Source organism: Ceratotherium simum, chromosome 24 (genome assembly GCF_057802395.1).
Source record: "Ceratotherium simum simum isolate JZ-2026a chromosome 24, ASM5780239v1, whole genome shotgun sequence".
Lineage (NCBI taxonomy): Eukaryota > Metazoa > Chordata > Mammalia > Perissodactyla > Rhinocerotidae > Ceratotherium > Ceratotherium simum.
The window spans coordinates 33,998,826-34,016,425 of NC_141923.1; the positions used below are offsets into that span (position 1 = coordinate 33,998,826).

The window sequence follows — 17,600 nt, forward strand, 5'->3', positions numbered from 1 at the left end:
GATGTTTCATATGTGTCATATATGATCACATTTAATACTTAAAAGAATCTTTCCTAAGGTATGGATAGTACTATTAACCTTATTTTAGATATAAGGAAAGTGAGGCTTAGAGAAATTAAGTAACTTATGAAAGCTCCCATAGTTTGTGGTGGAGCTGGATTTCCAGCCTGGGTCTGCATGAGATGTGCTGCTAACTGCTCTGAAGTTTTTAGAATGTTACGTGCATTTTAAAAGGATCTGACTTTTTTCCTCATTCTCATCTCTTGATGCTATCACTCTGATAACTTTGCTCACTGCTTTTTTCCTCTTTATAGGTAAACAGAAGGAGGGAGGTGGGGCTGAGGGGATGGATCAGTGGGCTTGGAGCCTATAAGCACAGTTCTGGTCACAGCTATAGTACTCACCCCTCAGGCAGATTTAGCACCTGGGCGCTAGAAATCACTTCCCTTGGATTTTGATCTTGGCAGTCATCTAAAGTCTTCCTTACACTTTGGGTGTTCCAGGCTTGCTTACATAAACCATGTGACTAACTTCACACTGGGTTAAACTCACCTACTTTAGTCTAATTAGGTGTTGGTATACTCTGGTTACAGAGTTTGTTCCTCTTCTCCATTAGCCCAAGTAAAAGTACAAACAATATATTCGTATTTATTTACTGAGCCTGTCATTTGAGTTTGATATCTACTGAAAACATGCCGATTGAGTACATTTGGCTGAATTTCAGCCAACAGAAATAAGTATCTTTCCTCATAATTATACATGGGGAGAAAAGATCTGTGCCTGGAGCATAGATGAATAATGTGCTTCAGAATAAAGTACTTTTTGGAAGAAGGTTTAAGTAATGTAAATGGGGTTATTTGCCTAGAGAGCACTGGAAAGTCATTTGGAAGCACTTTTCCACAGAAACAGTATCGTAAAGGGAGGTATGACTCCTAGACCAGGTGATAAGCCTGTTTAATCCTTAATGAACTTGCAGTATAGCATTCTTGCAAGTGAAATTTACTTCTCTCACCAGCAACTTCACTCTGCTTCTGTGAAAAAGAAGGCATTTCATTTCCAAGGTTGTTTACTGATTGGGTGAACAAGGAGGGTTGCTCTGTAGGTTCTGGTCTTGGATTCCACTTGCTCTTCACATCAGTTTTCCTAAGTCAGGGATTTAGGGAAAGACTTGACAGTCGTGGTTTGTCACTTTAGTTATCTGCTCTTCCTGTGCCTTCATGTTCACACTTTCCTTGCCACCTTACTCCTTGCACTTTGCGGTGTTGAATACCCGAGATTCTATCATGTACCTCTCAGGATACAGACTTGATATGCATTGGAGATCAAGTCCGTGTGCTCTGAGTAGTATTTTCCTATTACGGCCAATTTTAAAATGGAAGTTATATTCCAGAGGGCTGGGGCATGTAGGAATCAATGAAAAAATGACATTGGAGGAAATTGACGGGTTTATAATAGATCCAAGTAGCAGAGATGTTGGCGGAAAGGCTGATTCCCATTTTCCCTTTTGCCTCTGGTGGGGATCCTGCTAGTTGATAAGGTAAGGTAAGATTACCTTATATGGTTGATAAGGTAACTCTGTAGGTCCCTTACCTGCCTTGCTGCCTGCTGGGGTCCTTTGTAACTAAGGTGAGCATTTATCCTGGGTTTATTTGGGACTGTGCCAATTTCCCCATTGCACCAGTACAATTACTAGTGATCCTTTGATTCTTAAAAAGGTCCTAGTTTGGGTGATAAGTTATATGGCCACCTACTCATAATCATTTGAGCTGTCTGGTACTCAGGTAAAACCAAAGTCCTAGTCTCTTAAGTCCTCCCATTCACTACTGAATGCCTCGGGTGGAAAAACCTCCAAGCCCCTCTTCTCTCCAAGTCAGGTCTTGCAGCTGCTGCATTTAAGCTACTGGATTGAGCCTGAGAGGCAGAGTGGTTGGTTAGTCATTTGTCCCCTCCTTGTCTTCTTATAAATATTTATTTATTTATTTTTTTTCCCCCAAAGCCCCAGGAGATAGTTGTATGTCATAGTTGAACAGCCTTCTAGTTGCTGTATGTGGGACGCAGCCTCAGCATGGCCAGAGAAGCGGTGCATCAGTGTGCACCCGGGATCCGAACCCCGGGCCACCAGCAGCGGAGCGAGCACACTTAACCGCTAAGCCACGGGGCTGGCCCCTCCTTGTCTTCTTATTAGAAAGAAAAGAAAAGGCTAAAATCATTGAGAAAATGCTAGGTCCAGAAGTTAATAAGTTATCACTTCCTTTCTGTATATCTCCTCTTATTTTTTTCTTGTTCTACTATTCACTTGTTATACATTTTTTTTTGTTTTTTGTTTTTTTTTAAGTCTTCCCATGGGTGGTTGTTTTTTGCAGAGTTGATTTTGAGGAAAGGCGTTTTGAGGAATGATTCCACTGAGTTGGGATTGTTTTCCTGAGGTATTTTAAAGCAAAAGTTGGTATGGTATTGGTATTAAAACTATGCTACAGGCTCAGTTTTGTGGAGTATCTATCCAGCACCTGGACATCTGGAGTAAAAGTTGACCCCCACAAGTGTATAAACTGGCCCTGAGAAGGGTTTTCAGGAATTGTAGTTTTTCTGGTCTATTGCCAGTTGGCTCTGGAATGTCTTGCATGTTGTAGAATGTCATCAGTAGAGAAGTTGAAGAGATCTGGGTTAGAGTCCTGATTTCATCCTTCTCACCTGTGATCTTATGCTACTGATGTTCCGTCTCTATAGAATCATAGAATTTTATTGCTGGAAAGGACTAATGATTGTCTAATCAAAGCCTTTAATTTTACGTATAAGGACACAAAGGAGCAAAGAGGTAAAGTGATTTGCCCAGTGGCTCACAACTAGTGAGTAGTACAATCAGGATTAAAATCTTAATTAGTCTTCTGTCCTGGTCCCTCAGTAGGGAAAGTCATGAGGTTCTGCGTTTATAAATGACTTACTAACATAAAGTGTTAAAATCTTTAAATGACTTACTCTGCCAGTACATTCTATCTGCAATTTCTTTGTCCCTGGACATAGTTATTTTGATTAAGTTGGTGGTGCTCCATTATTTTACAGATAAGTAAGTAGAGATTTTCCAGGATGGAGGCAGACTGTCACTCTGGCTGAGTCTCCAGTTTTAATTCTTAGCCTGCCTATACTTCCTTACTTCGGAAAGTCGGTTTCCTTCCAAGAACATTACTCAGGAGGAGAAATTTTTTGCAAATCCAGATAGATACCTGTCAAAATCTTGTTACACAACTTCCCTCATGCTGAATTTCCATTCAAGTCTTATATCTAAATTCCAGTTGTATCTTGTGTGTTACTGCTTAAGGCCAAGTGACTAATTGGAGCCTCTGAGGGTTGTTATGTTTCTTTTTTTGATAGATGTCATGTTTGATGGCCTAGTGCAGATATCTTAGCACTTGCTGCCGTAGATGGCTGAAGCATGTGTTTTGCCTGAGACATACTGGCAAGAAACAAGTGAAATTTGCATGGTTGGCACCCAGCTTCAAGCAGCCCTTGATTTAGTCTCAGAGTTGACATCTCTGTTTATACCTGCTTGTGGGTGGGTATTATGTGCCTTCCTAGAAGAACTAAAAAAGCATTGGGGCCTACATTGGTTTAATCTTTTTAGAATTGCCCAAGAAGAGAAAAGAAAGCTTAATTATGTTGTTAATATTGCTTATGTAGGGAATTTTGCAAAAAAAGTAAAAAATCAGAAACTGCTCAGAATGAATGAAGAGCACCTGTAATATAATCAGGAGAGCATATTGTTAAGGTTAGTTCTCTATGGTAGAAGAAGAAGTGAGACTGGACATGAAGACAATCTGTGGTCTAGTAGTACCTCACAATGCATCATCTACTATCTTAATAACGTCCCTGTAAATCCTTACTGTTGTTGAGGCCCTGAGAATCTGTTTTTAGTGTTCCCCTAGTTCTATCTGAAGAGCTTTTGTTCTTCGACATATCGCTAGTTCCATACTTTACTATTGAGAATTTCCTGTTGAATCATACAAGTCATCAGAATATGGCACTTATAAGACAGGCTTCCCACTTATTCATAAGTTTTAAAAATATCATGTATTAATTATAGGAAATTTGGAAAGAAAGAAGTATCCTACCTACTCAGGATAACCATTTTTGACGCATGGGACATATTGTAGCCTTTTTTGTATGCATATGTATATATTTTTAAAATAAAATTGGAATTAGCCCATCTCTGCTGTTTTGTAATGTTTTTATGCTTAATATTAACATTTTTTCATATGTCATTGAATATTCTTCAAAAGCAGAGTTTCTCAACCTCAACAGTTATTGACATTTTGGGGTGGATAATTCTGTTACAGGGGGCTTTCCTAATGCATTATAGGATGTTTAGCAGCATTACTGGCCTCTAACTAGTTTATGCCAATAGCATTTCCCCAGTTGTGACAACCAAAAATGTCTCCAGACATTGCCAAATGCTCCCTGGGGGCAAGATCACCCTGGTTGAGAACCACTGTTCTGATGCAAAAATTCTCAAACTTTTCGGTCTCGAGACCTCTTTACATTCTTAAAAATCATTGAAGACCTCAAAGAACTTCATTTATGTGGGTCATATTCATTGATTTTTTTTTTGTATTAGAATTTAAAACTGAGAAAGTTTAAAAATTCATCTATTTAAGAATAGCAATAATAAACTTTATATTAGCATAATAATATTTTAATGAAAAATAACTGTATTTTCCAAAATAATAGTGAGAAGAGTAGCATTGTTAAAATATTTTCCCAAATCTCTTTAATGTCTTAATAGACATTATGAAGGCATTTACATTTAATCTGTTGTGGAATATTGGTTTAGCTGGTATATATGAAGAAAATTCAGACTTACACAGATATGTGCTTAGAAAAGGAAAAGAGTATTTTTATGCCATATCAGATAATTGTGTATATTCTTCTTTGATACTATATCAAAACTCGACATGTGAAAGTTTCTTAAACATTAGTTGCGATGTAGAATCTGAAACCACATCAGAGAATTTTTCATAGTCTGTTACATTAAAATCCATTAGTCTGCCTTTAAAGCCTTCCCCCAGGTGGCTGCTTTCTCTTGAAAAATTGGAAGATCAGGCAGACTTGAGCCTGCATTCCTCTATGGCAATAACTGGCTGGAACTGAGTTAATAGTGGCTTGTCCTTTAAAAAGGGTTGTATATTCTCCAGTCTGCCATTTAATCTGGCAGGTTTCACTCTTTTGCTTTGCTGCCTGGCCCCTGTTGTATTTGAGAGGCTGGATTGTATCGTAGTAAGGAACAAGTCTGGAGCCAGATTACCTGGATTCAGACCCCAGCTCCCACTGTGTCACTGGTCACTGTGTACCTTCAGGTTATTTAGCTTTTCTGTAGTTTCTTCTGGGTAATAAAGATAACAATACCTACTTCATAGGATTATTAAAAGGATTAGAAGAGCCACTACATGTAAAATCCCTATTGTAGTCCCTGGTCCCGAGTAAGTTTAGCTGATGTTAGCTATTATTGTTGGAGTTCAAATACCATAATAATTAGCTAACATTTATCTGGCTTGTACTATGCCTCAGGCAGTGGGCCAAGACCTTCACACAGATCTATCTCATTAATCCAAACATAACACTATCAAACAGGTAGAGTTATTTTCTCAATTTTGCAGATGAGGATACAATTTGAGAGATTAAGTAAACTGCCTAAGGCACACAGCTAGTAAGTGGTAGCAACATCGAGAGTTGACCCTATGCACCTGTATCCTAAGCCTGTGGGTTTTTTTGTTTTTGTTTTTGTTTTTTGTGAGGAAGATCAGCCCTGAGCTAACATCCATGCTAATCCTCCTCTTTTTGCTGAGGAATACTGGCTCTGAGCTAACATCTATTGCCAATCCTCCTCCTTTTTTTTTTTCTCCAAAGCCCCAGTAGATAGTTGTATGTCATAGTTGCACATCCTTCTAGTTGCTGTATGTGGGACCCGGCCTCAGTATGGCTGGACAAGTAGTGCGTCGGTGGGCGCCCGGGGTTCCAAACCCCAGGCCGCCGGGCTGCCAGTAGCGGAGCGCGTGCTCTTAACCGCTAAGCCACGGGGCTGGCCCCTAAGCCTGTGGTTTTAACGCTGTGCTGTGCTGCCTTATACGACATCCACTTCTAAGTCTCATTGTAGAAGTGGCAGGCTTATGTAAATAGAGATTAGTGCTCTTAATGTTTTTGTAAGTGATTTGAGGAGAGAATGCATATAAATATCCCAAATTTATATAAGACATTAGTTCCTTCAGGTAGTGAAATGCCAAACCCATGGGGATAAACTGCAAGCAACTCTTTTTGTGTGGGTGGAGTGAGGGAGCAGAAAAGCAGTAACTGAATTTCAGAGTAGGTATGCATAAAATAATACAGAAAGAAAAATCACAGACTGCTTGTAGAATGATGTGCTTCAAGATATTCAATAAGGAGTTGAGAGTCATTTTAGGCTATTATTTGAAGGTCAAAAGGCCAGCAAACATTTCACACCTATTAGGATAGCTTTTATAAAAAAACAAAAACAAAATAGAAAATAACAAGTGTTGGTGAGGATGTAGAGAAATTGGAACCCTTGTGCCTTGCTGGTAAGAAATGTAAAATGGTGTAGCCACTGTGGAAAACAGTATGGCAGTTCCTCAGAAAATTAAACATAGAATTACCGTATGGTCCAGGAATTTTATTTCTGGGTATATACCCAAAAGAATTGAAAGCAGAGACTCGAACAGATATTTGTATATCCGTATTCATAACAGCATTATTCACAATAGCCAAAATGTGGGAGCAACTGAAGTGTCCATCAACAGATGAATGGATAAACAAAATGTGATATATACATGCAATAGAATGTATATGTATAGAATGTATAGAATTCAGCCTTAAAAGTGAAGGAGATTCTGACACATGCTACAATGTGGATGAGCCTTGAAGACATTATGCTAAATGAAATAAACCAGTCCTAAAAGGACAAATACTGTATGAGTCCATTTACATGAGGTACCTAGAGTAGTCAAATATATAGTGACAGAAGTGGTGTGAATGGTGGCTGCCAGGGGCAGAGGGGAGGCAAGAATGGAGAGTTATTATTTAATGGGTACAGAATTTCATTTTGGGAAGATGAAAAAGTTCTGGAGATGGATGGTAGTGTGGTTGCACAACAAGCTGAAAATGTAAATGTACTTAATGCCACAAAACTCCTCACTTAAAAATGGTTTAAAAAAAACCAGCAAAATGCTAGGCATCTCTAGGAAAAAAAAAAGTTGGAGACACAATGGAAAATGCTTTCTCCTGTGTAAAGCCGTGGAACATCCTCACTTGGAACTCTAGTGTTCTGGTTTCTTCACTTTGGTAGAAGGGATACAACTTGGTTCTAGGCCTAGCTCCTTGGATATTTAGCAAGTCATTATGTCTCTGATCCTCATCTGGGGAAAGGGTCTATATAATCCTTACCTCACAAGCAAAGATGTCTGTGAATGAACTTCTATACAAATGTTAATTATTTTCAACTTTGGAAAAATAACGAAACAGACTTATTTTCCATTCACTGATGTAGCTCAGCTGTGTGGCACACAGGATCTGCCTCTGTATCTTGATGCTGCCTCTTAGAGCTCAGGAGAGGTACGGTGGACACAAAAGGAGGTTTGGCTTCACAGAGTGGCGATTACACACACTGAAAAGAAGGAATAAATTGGCTAAGAAGAAAGCCAAGCTCAATGATTTTCTTTTAGTCTTCGCAGGTTAAAAAAAAAACCAAACAACAAAACTGCAGCAGTATAAAAGAGTGTTAAATAAAATTGCTGTCCCCAAGAGGTAACCTCTGTTAACCGTTTTGCATCTGCCCTTCCACGTACAGATTTGTATAGATTTTTGTTTTATTAAAAAGTGTCATGCTATTCATACTCTTATGGTACCTAAAACAAGAGTTTGAAAGATTAGGACAAATTCGTGGAGGATACTTACAAGAAACTAGGATGTTTTGAGTGGTGTGTATACCTAATATATGACACACCAGGCTAAGTACTTTTATATATATTATCTTAGGACATACAACTCTGGGAGATAGTGGTATTTTCTTCATTTTACAGTCATAAAATTGAGGCTAGGGAGAAGTAGAATAACTCCTCCAAGGAGACATGGATGGTGAGACCAGGATTTGAGTCCAGGCACTTTTTATTCCAGAGCTTGCACTTCCTGTCCCTCTATAGCACCACCTTTGCTGCCTATCAAAGATGAAGACCAAAGCCCTGGATCTAATTCCATTGAGCCATTTTTTAAAAGAAAATAATGTTTTGAATAGTTACTACAGTCCCTAACACTTTATATCTTAGTGATTATTGCATGTCAGTACATATAGAGTTGCCTCCTGCTTTTTCTTTTTGGCTGCATAATACATGGTACCTATATGAACAATAAACTCTTTGCATTTTTGCATTGTAAAATATACATAACACAAAATTTATCATTTTAACCATTTTTAAGTTTACTGTTCAATGGCATTCACGTTGTTGTGCAACCATCACCACCATCCATCTTCACAACTTTTTTTTTCTTTTTGTGAGGAAAATTGGTCCTGAGCTAACATCTGTTGCCAGTCTTTGCCTTTTTGCTTGAGGAAAATTGTCACTGAGCTAACATCTATGCCAGTCTTCCACTATTTTGTATGTGGGACCCTGCCACAGCATGGCTTGATGAGTGGTGTGTAGGTCCGTGCCTGGGATCCGAACCCATGAAACCTGGGCTGCCGAAGCAGAGCTCATGAACTTAACCACTAGGCGACCAGGCTGGCCCCCAGAACTTTTTCATCTTCAAAACTGAAACTCTTTCCCCATTAAACAGCAATTCCTCATGCCCTCCTCCCCGCAGCCCCTGGCAGCCATTCACTATTCTACTTTATATCTCTATGAATTTGACTACTCTAGGTACCTCATATTAGTGGAATCATACAGTATTTGTCCTTTGATGTTTGGAATAATTTTAACTAGACGTCTATTGATGGACATTTGAATGATTTTGTCTCTTGCTCTTCAAACGATGTTGTGCTGCAGGAGCGTTTGATCCTGAGTTCCAGAGTGCTCTCTTAGTCCTGTCCTGTGCTTGGCTGACTTTCTGAGGGAGGCCAAAACAAATTCTTTCCTTCTATGCCTCAGCTTTTCCAGGCTATAAAATAAGAAGAATGTTAAATAATTACTTTTGTTACAGTATGGCGTGAGGGCCTGCATAGTTTCTGCTTATAGCTCAAGACCCATTGGGAAAGAGTACTCTTTAAATATAAAGCTTTTCTGTAACTACAAAGCTACAGGCACAATGTGATTATAGTACATTTTAGGATGAGTGAGTTTAGCGCAGAATTAAATCAACCCAAAATGACCAGCATCAGAGTAGCTATGTTCCTTTGGGATTCTCATATGAGTTGAAGCTAAGGAACTGTTTGTGAGGAAACCAGGCTTAGAAGGCCTGGTCTCTGCTTGTCCCTTGCCTGGCACTGGCACTGAGCAGAGAGGCCTCGCCTTCCTAAGAGGTCTCTGTGCTCCCCTTGAGGTGCCCCATAGAGGCTTGGGCCGATCCCACAGCATCCAACTGCCAGGCTCATGGAGCTGGTGTAAAGGATTATACCCTTCACTTGGATTATTTTCAGGTTGGACAGTCTTTCTGTGTGCAACTATACAATAAATCTATGCTTTTTTGAATTGACTAGGTGATTCACAGAGACAGGAGAACTAGAGAGCTTTTTTCACATTCTGAACTGATTTATCCTGCTTCACTAACCCTTCTTTGCTTTTGGGGGTCAGAGATTTGGGCACAGCTGTTCTGCTCCCTCTGCTGGCTTAAGAGCAGCCCAACAATTTCAGATTATGCCTCAGTTTGCACCTCAATTGCATTGTGTTTTTGCCATCACATGGTTGAAAATTGTCTTTGCATAGGACTCTTAATACTTTGCCTAAGGAAGTGTGGGGGTGCACCTTACATCTTCTGACACTAACCTTGAGGGCAAAGTAGAAGCAGCAGGTCCTGCCATAGCGATAATTTCTACCTCAGTGATTCCAATCTCCGGTGGACTTGGGCCATCATCATCATGTTAGGTACTAAGGACACGTCTTTGTTTTGGCGAGGAGGATTTGCCCTGAGCTAACATCGGTGCCAGTCTTCCTCTATTTTGTATGTGGGTTGCCGCCACAGCATGGCTGATGAGTGGAGTAGGTCCGAGCTCTGATCCCACGAACCTGGGCCGCCAAAGCAGAACGCAAGGAACTTGGACCTCTTGGCCGTGGGGACAGCCCCAGGGACACGTCATTTTAAATGATCCCAAGGCACTCTACAAATAATCACGTAATTTGAATTACTAAGTATTTATTTGGCAAAATTAAATCATCCTATAAATGCCTAGAATGGACATTAAAGATAATGCTGTCTGGGTGATGGGGGAAGAGCCTTGGCTGAGGATGGTTATGACTTTGAGTGCATAGATATAGATATCCTGTTTTCTTTTTTAGTGAACTTTTTTTTTAAGCTGCTCCAATTCAAGAGAGATTGTGCTGCCTGGCATAGGTCTTAGTGAATAAATACAGAGGTACCCTCAGTTGTTATATTTCTTTGCCATGAGTATCCCAGTCCATCCTGGAGGGTCTGTTTTCTTTTTTCTTTTTCTATCATGAACATTTAAAAAAATCCAAAATATTTTATTTTATGGAAGTGTTCAAGCATATACAAAAGTATAGTGTACCCATCTACCACAATTATCAACATTTTATTAATCACCTATCCTCTTACCTTTTCTTTTCCTGGAATATTTTATTTTATTTATTTTTTGTTGAGGTAGTATTGGTTTATAACATTATATAAATTTCAGTTGTACGTCATTATATTTCTACTTCTGTATAGACTGTGTGTGTTCATCATTAAAAGTCTATTGATCAGTTGCCGTCTGTCTCTGTACACGTGTGCCGCTTTACCCGTTTCGCCCTCCCCCTACCACCCTTTCCCTCTGGTAACCACCGATCCGTTCTCTTTATCTATGTGTTTGTTTATCTTCCACATATGAATGAAGTCATATGGTATTTGACTTTCTCCATCTGACTTATTTTGCTTAGCCTACTACTCTCAAGGTCCATACATGTCGCAAATGGCAAGATTTCATCTTTTTTTATAACTGAGTAGTTTCATTGTGTGTGTATATACCACATCTTCTTTATCCATTCGTCTGTTGATGGGCGCATAGGTTGTTTACAAGTCTTGGCTATTGTGAATAATGCTGCAGTGAACATGGGGGTGCATATATCATTTAGAATTAGTGTTTTTGTGTTTTTTGGATAAATACCCAGAAGTGGAATAGCTGGATCATATGTAGTTCTATTTTTAATTTTTTTGAGGAATCTCCATACTGTTTTCCATACTGCACCAATTTACGTTCCCACCAGCAGTGTATGAGGGTTCCATTTTATCCACATACTCTTCCTGGAATATTTTAAAGGAAATTCCAGACATATACCATTTCATCTACTTCCACATGCATCCCTAACTAATAAGGACTTTTTTCTTTGTTAACATGACCGCAATGCCATTATTATACCTAAGAGATATAACAATACTTCCTTAATATCATGAAATTTTTAAACATAAATAAAATTAGAGAGAGATCAATTGGATTTGACAAAATGTTGACAATTTGTTAAATTTCTTCCCATCTACTTTTTTTAAAGAAACAAAACTTTATAGATACAATTGAAGTCCCCTTTTACTATATGTGTGTTTCTCCATAAGTAATATATAGTATTGTTTTGTATATTTAAAAATACATACTTACTGTTATCCATTACCTCTCCTTCTGAAACTTGCTTTTATTACTTATTATTAGCTTTTCAAGATTTATTTATGTTGGTACATGTATCTCTAGTTCATTTTAACTGCTGTATGGTGTTCCCTTGGGTTTAGATTTCATTTGTATTTGTATTCCAAGGGAATTTATCAATTTATATATTGATGGATGTTTATGTTGCCTACATTTTTTTGCTATTATGAACAATGATGCACTGAACATTCTTGTACATTTCCTTGTGCCACTTTGTAAGAGCATATCTAAGTTATGATTTACATTTTCCTTATTACTACTGAGGTTGAGAGCCTCTATAATATCTGTTGGCTATTTGGGTTTCCTCTTCTGTGAGTTGTCATATTCGCCTCTTTTCCTAGTGATTTTAAAAATTGATTTGTAGGAATTCTTTGTATAGTCTAGAAATTAAACCATTATCAGTTTTTTGCACTGCTAGAATCTTTATAATTTCAGGCAATTCTTTCCTGGTTCCTGCCCCTGGTCCCTCAGTTTACTCCAGTTAAGTTGGCTTCTGTTTTTATTCCTGTGCTCCTTTGTTTTTTGCTTTCCTACACATTTTTGAGTTATACTACCAAGGCACAATCCCTTCAATTGTCCACCAGATCAATTTCCTTTGTTAGTTATGATTCATTTTTTGTTCTATAAGGCAGGCAGTCTGGAGTAGTGATTAAGAGTAGGGGCTATGGAGTCTTAATTGTTTGCTTTTGAATCTTAGCTCAACCACTTTACTTATTGTGTGGCCTTGGCAAGTTACTTAACTCTCTTGTACTTGGCTTTATCATCTATAAAACCCATGAGAGTAGAGCTGCTATGATCCCTATTTTATATTTGATGAAACTCAGGCACAAGGAGATTAGATTAGAAACATGAGTAAGTAGAAGAAACATGTAGGCCTCTGTATCTTTTAATTTTCCACTTTTGATAGAGATGTGGGTACAGAGAAATATTTCTCTAATATAAGAGACACAGTGGCAAAAGCAGTGATAGGTCCCTGACATGTGGCCTCAGTGTTGGGGAAAACAATAAGAGAAGAGACTATGGAGAACTAAAGTGCCCACAGCCTGTCTAAATCTATTAATAGGGTGAAAACCCCCTTTCTGTCATTGTCATTAAAATAAACAAAAACCCAAACCCTTATTTTCATTGACCTTATCTTGATATTTAACAAAGTGGTAAATTTGAAAGAGATACAGAATTTAGATAACCATCCTAGTCCAGAGAACTCATAGTTGAAATAAGCAAATGATAAACACAGAACACTGTGGGACACACTTAAGGGATCAATCCAGTGGACAATGAAATACTTCGGAGGAGAACACAGAACTTAATTTTGACCAACAATGGAAGAAAGAAGGAACTCAAGAAACAAAGGAACTCAAGGAGCCAAGGCAACTTCTTTCTAGGGGAGGGAGAATAAGTATGTTTGGCTACTATATCTTCTATTAATTTTTTTTAATAAAAGGAAATACGTTTATGGCAAAAAGTCAAGTAGTACAGAAAGGTACAAAGTAAAAATTAAAACATACAAGTTTACCAACAGTATATACTCAAAAGGATTGAAAGCAGGAAATTGAACAGATATTTGTATAATTGTTCTTAGCAACATTATTCGCAATAGCCAAAAGGTGAAAACAACCCAGATGTCCATCGATGGATGAATGGATAAACAAAATGTGGTGTGTGTGTCTGTGTCACACACAGACACAATGGAATATTTAACCTTAAAAAGGAATGAAATTCTAATATGTGCTACAATATGGATGAACCTTGAAGACGTTATTTTAAGTGAATAATCCAGATACAAAAGGGCAAATATTATATGATTCCACTTATATGAGGTACCTAGAGTTGTCACATTCATAGAGGCAGAAATTAGAATGGTGGGGGCTGGCCCCATGGCGTAGCGGTTAAGTGCGCGTGCTCCACTGCTGGCGGCCCGGGTTCAGAACCCTGGGCGTGCACCAATGCACAGGCCACGCTGTGGCAGCATCCCATATAAAGTAGAGGAAGAGGGGCATGGATGTTAGCCCAGGGCCAGTCTTCCTCAGCAAAAAGAGAAAGATTGGCATGGATGTTAGCTCAGAGCTGATCTTCCTCACAAAAAAAAAAAAAAGAAAAAGAAATTAGAATGGTGGTTATTAGGGTTGGGGGGAGGTTGTTGTTTATTGGGTACAGAGTTTCAGGTTGGGATGATGTAAAAGCTCTGGAGACAGATAGTGGTGATGATTGCACAATAATGTGAATATACTTAATGCCACTGAATTGTACACTCAAAAATGGTTAAAATGGTAAATTTCATGTTATGTATATTTTACCACACACAGAAAAAGCCTCCCAACAACCTTATCCTAGAGGTGGTGTCCACTGTAAACAACTTATTTTATAGCCTCTAGATATGCAAATACAAGTAAACTTAGGCAAGTATAAGCATATTCATCAATGTCCACTCTTTGGGGCACTTATTTAGGTGCTGGAGACTTGACAGTGAACAAAACTGACAAGGTTCCTGTTGTGGAGCTTTTAAAAAATTTGTTTTACACAAATGGTTGTTGGTATACATCTGTTTTACACCTCATTTTTTCCCTTAATAAAGACTTTTGGCCATCTTTCCGTGTTAGTTCCTATAGATTTATTTCATGGCTACATGGTTTCGCTTTGTATGGATATGCTGTAATTTGTGGCTATTGTATTGAATGGAGGAGGGGAGGTAGAGGTATAGAGCTTGCTATGGTTTGCTGCCCGTGTTTGCTGCTGTTATAACTTAAATTTTTATTAGGAATATAATATAGGCTTATTATAAAAAGCCAAGCAGTGGCAAATACGTAAAGTAAAAGTAAAACCTCTCCAATTTTTCCTCCATCTCTCTTTTAATCCTATTCCGTGGAAGTAGTAACCACTATTAACAGTCTCTTTTCCAACTTTCCAGATATTTTTAATGCATCTGCAAATATAAAGAATATGTAGAACAGATATATTCTCATTCTCCAGGAGCTGGCTCATGCCATTTAATATTGCTCATTTAATTTAGACTATTGAGAGTTATGCATAGGAAAGAGCTAGACTGAGGTTCATGAGAGCTGGATTCTGTCTAGATCCTGCTACTGTGACAGACAATTCCTTAGATGTCATTTGTACAGTGTTCCATAGTTAATGAGATCACGTCAAGGAGAGTGCTTTGAAAACTAGTATGCTAGAAATATTACTTTAGAGTGTTTTGGTTGCAAGCACTAGAAACCAACTCGGGTTCTGTTAGACAAAAAAATAGCAGGGGAACAGTGGAAGGATTTTAGATAGCAAATGAAGAAATATTTAAACAGCTGGGTCTCTGGAAAGACAGGAACAGGGTGGCTTTGGGGGTTTCAATATCAGTGCTTATCTCTTTCCATTTCTGTATGTCTGTTCAAGATTTAATTCCTGGGTATAAGTGAGTGGCTTAGAGGCCATGTGTCTACTGATGGTTAAGAGGGTAGAGTCCTGGCTTTATGTGACCCGCCAGAATCTCACGGAGTTCGGGAGATGCAGTTTTGGAAAGGATAGTATTCAAGGCTGGCAAAACCAAGTGTCAACCTTGAAATGTCAGCTGTTTTAATCCTAGATTCTTATTCCCCTCTCAAGGAGGAGATGATCGCCGGGTTCTGCTATGGCACATGGAACAAGCTATCCACTCCAGAGTCAAGCCCATACAGCTGAAAGGAGAGCATCATTCAAATATTTTTTGCCTGGCTTTCAACAGTGGGAACACCAAAGTATTCTCTGGAGGTGAGGAGAAGGGAGATTTCCGCTTTGGGAAATTCACTGTGGCTAGGATTTTAGAGAAAGGAGTGCTAAAATAGCTCCTTGCTTTTCTTCCTTTATTTCATTGAGTTGTGGAATTACTAGTTTCCCATTATCTTGTCTTCTCTGCATTATTGCAGTTTAGACACATGTATTAGAGTGATTTTTTTTTCCTTCTTTCCTTCCCTTCCTTCCCTTCCCTCCCTTCCCTCCCTTTCCTTCCTTTCCTTCCCTCCCTCCTTCCCTTCCTCTCTTTCTTTCTCACTCTTCCTCTCTTTCTTTTTTGGTAGAAAACTTTTCATATTGCAGTCTGGTACACAGAAACACACAGACATATTTGAAATAGTACTTAACCTTACTATGTGTGGTACACTCTGATTTTTTTTTTATTGTATTTCATTTTTAAGGATTCTGGTTGTTACTCAAATTGATGTTATGACCCATGGTTGGCTCCTGCTTGAAAAACATAGTGTTAGGGTACAACTGGAATGGTTTGTGCTCAAGCCAGCCTCTTAGTGATGGCTTCCATCAACGACACTCCTCTCTTTTTTTTTTTTTTTGTGAGGAAGATTGGCCCTGAGCTAACATCTGCCAATCCTCTTCTTTATTTTTTTTTTTTCCTCGCTGAGGAAGACTGCCCCTGGGCTAACATCCATGCCCATCTTCCTCCACTTTATATGGGACACCACCACAGCATGGCTTGACAAGTGGTGCGTCAGTGCACACCCGGGATCTGAACTGGCGAACCCCGGGCCACCGCAGTGGAACGCGCGCACTTAACTGCTTGCGCCACCGGGCTGGCCCCAACCATACTCCTTTCTGACCACCAAATTTCTAGTCCTGATCTCTTCTGTGCTGTAGATTTCCTCACTGAATATCTACCTGCGTGTTCCAAAAGCAATTTAAATCCAATAGATCTAAAACCAATATTATTAGTCCTTCTCTTCTGCACAAAAATTTCCTCTAGTTCCTTGGATTCCCTGTTTCAGTTATTATCACCATTCACCCAATTATTTGTTATTAGGTTTAACTTTAAGAAACTGCTGACACTGAAGAATTTTCAACTTACAAAAATGACAGGTTCATATAGTTCAGCCTAATAGGAATCATGAAGTCATCTTCAAACCTGCCTTGCTTTCATTTACACATCTTGTTAGTCACCAACTAGACCTGAAAGCCTCTCATACTCATTTTTTAGTTTCTGTTGTCTTTCTATATCCACTGCCCTGATTCAGGTCCTCATCTTTGGGCTGGGCTATTGTAGTGTCCTGTGATTTCTGTTGCAGTCTCTAACCCTCCTTGTAATTCATTGCTTATACAAGTTTTCTTTTAAAAATAAAGGTCCAACCGTGTGAACCTTTGACCCTACGGTGTCCACAGGATAAAGTCTAAACCCCGGCCTATCACTCTGGCCTCATCTCCCTCTCCTGGCATCTTGTACTCTAGCCCACTAATCCACTTGGCATCTTAGGTGCACTTGTGCCTTTTGTGCACGCTGTTCCTTCATGGGTCATGGTTAATTGTCCAGTCCCCACCAGTTCCCCTAAGTCTTCCATTGGTAAGGGTTTTGAGTTGAATTTCTATTCAAATGTCTCCTTCCTCATAAAAGCATTCTCCCCTTCTGCCACGTACTGTCACCCTGCTCATGAAGGAAATAATTGCTCCTTTATCTGTGTTCCCATTGTAGAGCATATTGCTACAAGATAACCTGTCTTGTTGTGATTAGTTGTTTGTGCAGTTGGACTGTGAGTTCCTCAGGGGCCGAGTGGAATCTTATTCTTCTCACATCCCCAGCACCCCATGCTGTGGCTGTTATCTAGAAGGCATTAGTATGGGCTTGAGTGAATTGGTATGTACCCATAATAGAGTTACAGCCAGGGCTTTAAGATGGCCACGTCTTTACTGCTACTTTTGCTTTCTATTTGTGACTATTGGTTGTGCTTTCAGCATAGAGTGGAAAATTTTTTACTTTCTGTCTTCTCATATTAAGCTTTTTATTTTT

The 17,600-nt window shown here is 39.0% G+C and overlaps 1 protein-coding gene across 1 annotated transcript in view; it reads left to right on the top strand.

Moving 5' to 3' along the window:
• Nucleotides 1-17,600, top strand: part of DCAF5 (DDB1 and CUL4 associated factor 5) — a 110,907-nt gene that overhangs the window by 9,196 nt on the left and 84,111 nt on the right. The window contains exon 2 of the mRNA XM_004426279.3: nt 15,440-15,583. Within this exon, the coding sequence (XP_004426336.2) occupies nt 15,440-15,583 (144 nt within the window). The remainder of the gene's footprint in view (nt 1-15,439; nt 15,584-17,600) is intronic.